General features: G+C 37.1%; 1 protein-coding gene across 1 annotated transcript in view; it reads right to left on the reverse strand.

The window, feature by feature from the left end:
• Positions 1 to 4,062, reverse strand: part of LOC106473026 (calsenilin-like) — a 24,640-nt gene that overhangs the window by 6,964 nt on the left and 13,614 nt on the right. The window contains exon 4 of the mRNA XM_013933701.2: positions 3,489 to 3,562. Coding sequence (XP_013789155.1) covers positions 3,489 to 3,562 — 74 coding nt within the window. The remainder of the gene's footprint in view (positions 1 to 3,488; positions 3,563 to 4,062) is intronic.

Raw genomic sequence — 4,062 nt, forward strand, 5'->3', positions numbered from 1 at the left:
TTTTTCAGTTCTCATTATTTTCTCGATAATTCTATGAGTAACTGGATGTATTTTTCAGTTCTCATTATTTTCTCGATAATTCTATGAGTAACTGGATGTATCTGTCAGTTCTCGTTATTTTCTCGATAATTCTATGAGTAACTGGATGTATCTGTCAGTTCTCGTTATTTTCTCGACGATTCTATGAGTAACTGGGTGTATTTTCTCGAATCATTGTTCTTTTTAGCTTTGATCCGACTTCGAACTAGTAATTTAACGACAATTTATTAATTCTTACATAGCGGCATAGGAAGTGTTGGGAGGGGGACAGCTCCCACCTCACTTTTCAATCTCCCCCAGTAAAAATTCATGAAAATTAGGAAAATTACTCTCAGGAAAAGCAGGGGAATTCATAAAATGAAATACAGAACCGAAAATTCGATGACAAGGAACCCACTTTGAGACTAATAATGGTTGGAGACAGCTTGAATGGGTAATGAAAAAAAAAACAACTTTAATATAAGTTTGACATAACAGCAAATGTACAACGTTTTAACAAGGTTTTGTCATCATCAGAACCGAAATGCTTCCAGGGCTCTAAGGCGAGCCCTGGTCAAATAAACCTCCCCCCACAACCCCCCCCCCCACAACCAACCACTCTTAATTTAAAGACGCTGATGTTTTTTTTAGGTTTACTGGATGTCGTTCTATTCAGAAACCGAGGCCTATCTTTCTTTGTTATTATTTATTTATACATCTTCGTGAGGTAGATTCTTGTTTTAAACGTGATTGGTTCCTCTAGTCTGGTTGGACTCTATTATTAACGGACTTACCATTAAACACCGAATAAGGTTCATAAAGTGGTGTCATGGTGTTTAATGGTAAGTTCGTTAAATAAATTAGGTTCTAAGAAGGATTCATTAAAGTAAATATCTTTTCCTTTACAATTAACTTTTTGATCTTTTTATATCATCTTATTGGAAGAATAATTAAAATCACGTGTTCGTGAGGATAACAGTTTCAGGTCCTTTTCTAAACGTAATTAACAAACGCAACCAATCCAAGACCACTTCATTGACAATTAATGAAATATAAACCGTTGTGACGTATGAGCGAGGTTTCTGTGGTAACAGAGGTGGACCAGTAACTTGTAATAAATTTATCCCGCCTATTTGGTGTAGTTGCTATGGAAACCTGGTAGCACAGTCTACAGTTTACGAATTTCATTTGAATATACAATAATTAAATTGTTCATATTTCCACTAACTGTTTTGGAATGAAACATTTTATTCCATGCAAAGCCCAATATTGTGGGAAATACTTAGAATTTATTAATAACCCTTTATAGCCAGGCATGGCTTAGTGATTAGCGTGCTAAATTGTGAATTTGAAGGTCCAAGGTTCGAGGCGCGATGGTGTTGAACATGCTCCGTACTTTCAGCTGTGGATGGCGTCATAAGTGTGACAGTCATCCCTGCTAGTTGACCAAGAATAGCAGTAACGGTAGAGAGTGCTGGTGAATAGATAAATTTAGGGTGGCTATGGCTGAGTCTTGAGGTCTCTGACATGACCGTTTAGTCCACGTATCGCGTAAGGTATGCCATTTAGGATGAAAAGGGCACATAGAAAATTAATTTTCTTTTTTGTCAGAACCATTCATTAAATTAAGGTTTACAGTTGATGGAAATTATTATATTGAAAATCCTAGCACGTCGCAGTTCGCTATTAGTTGTATCGAACATCTGGTTTTCGATTATATTTCAATTGTAATTTAATATTTGGTATTTTCAACGTGTATGAGATCTTATGCGACACGTGGATTAAACGGGGAGTTCAAATATTTCCAAGGTTCAAGCCCAGCTGACCAAAAGGAGGGCAACCACATAGTAGCATCTGCTGTCTACGTGGTTATTCTTAACCGAACATCTGGACTAACTGAAGATGAAGAGCTTACCCAAGGACATACCTTCAATTTGATATATAACAGTATGCGTTCTGTTTGTCTTTAAATAGAGGCAACCTGGGTATATCAACAATCACCTCTATAACATCATACGCTAAACAACTCGAGAGAATTTACAACATTACAAATGTAGGCAGAACCGGCTTCTAGTACCGTGTTTACTAATAATTTCGGGCATTTAGCTCCACCTCTGTGACGTCATCACTTAGATTATGCTAAAAGAAAATAAGAAGTTTCATGGGTGATCAAATGTTCGAACAATAAATAAAAACGAATCATCAGTTAACAAAAGTTGATCGCAAGTGTTTCATAATTTCCGAAACGTGCGTTATACGTCCGAGTAATCTATCGTCATTCGGTTATCCATCCAACGATTAAGATACAATGTAATTAACTCAAAAATTGGAATAAGAAACGTGTCGTTTAACACATCCAATATTGTGACCAGTATAAGACTGTAGTTTTGAGCTTTGTCAGATCTGATTAGTCCAGCTAGGTCGATGATATGGCTGATTGACCAATCCCATATTGTGACCAGTTGAGGACTGTAGTTTGGAGCTTTATTAACTTTCACCAGTCCAGTTAAGTTGAGAGATAAGGCCCCATGTTGTAACCAATTGAGGGCTGTAGTTTGGAGCTTTATCAACTCTAACCAGTCCAACTAGGTATATCTATGATAGGATTGGTTGACCAAGCCCATGTTGTGACCAGTTGAGGACTGTGGTTTGAAGTTTAATCAACTCTAACCAGTCCAACTAGGTATATCTATGATAGGATTGGTTGACCAATCCCATGTTGTGACCAGTTGAGGACTGTAGTTTTGAGCTTTATCAACTCTCACCTGTCCAGCTAGGTATATCTATGATAGGATTGGCTGACCAATCCCATGTTGTGACCAGTCGAGGACTGTAGTTTGAAGTTTAATCAACTCTCACCAGTCCAACTAGGTATATCTATGATAGGATTGGTTGACCAATCCCATGTTGTGACCAGTTGAGGACTGTAGTTTCGAGCTTTATCAACTCTCACCAGTCCAGCTAGGTATATCTATGATAGGACTGGTTGACCAATCCCATGTTGTGACCAGTCGAGGACTGTAGTTTCGAGCTTTATCAACTCTCACCAGTCCAGCTAGGTATATCTATGATAGGACTGGTTGACCAATCCCATGTTGTGACCAGTCGAGGACTGTAGTTTCGAGCTTTATCGACTCTCACCAGTCCAGCTAGGTCTACGATAGGACTGGTTGACCAATTCCATGTTGTGACCAGATGAGAACTATAGTTTGGAGCTTTGTCGGGTATTAGTAGTACAACTAATTCCACGATAGGGAGCTTGTTCCAATCAGTTTTAGCCAGGAAATAGCTTGATAAAAATTATACATTTATTACATATCCATATTAAAAGAAAGTTTGAAGCTCTCGAAATCTAGTTTAACACTCTGTTTAATTATTCAGTTACTTACTCGTTACTGCAATAATAGCCATATTTCTCCAAGGATTATAACATTTTAAACGATAACTACTTTAGAGATAAAAAAAATTACCTCAAATGTTAAAGCACCTCCGTGGCTTAGCTGCTTAAAAGTGCTGAAGACGTAGTGAGCATATCGAGTTGCATCTGCGGAACAAGAAATAAATTGAACCATATATTTCTTTACAGTTTTACAAAAATAAATTACTATTTTTCACTTTAAAACATATTTCTTACACATTATAAAAAATTAACAAGCAGTTTTCAGTTTAATTAATTAAATGTTTTTATTAGCTAAAGAAAATTAAACTGGCAATTAATTTTTCAGTTCTTAATCGTATAATCTTCTTAAAAGTTAAAAACAACTGAAAGATATTTAAGAATATACAAAGCCTCTGACAGTGTGCTAATAAAATTCAATGTTATACAGGACGAAAGGCGACTACCAACAATATGCTAATCAGATGCAATTTGTAATACTAGCAGCAAAGCCGACCGTTGGTTTGTTTGTTTGTTTTGAATTTCGCGCAGAGCTACACGAGGGCTATCTGCGCTAGCCGTCCCTAATTTAGCAGTGTAAGACTAGAGGGAAGGCAGGTAGTCATCACCACCCACCGCCAACTCTTGGGCTCCTCTTTTTACCAACG

The sequence above is a fragment of the Limulus polyphemus genome, unplaced genomic scaffold, assembly GCF_000517525.1.
Source record: "Limulus polyphemus unplaced genomic scaffold, Limulus_polyphemus-2.1.2 Scaffold5820, whole genome shotgun sequence".
NCBI lineage: Eukaryota > Metazoa > Arthropoda > Merostomata > Xiphosura > Limulidae > Limulus > Limulus polyphemus.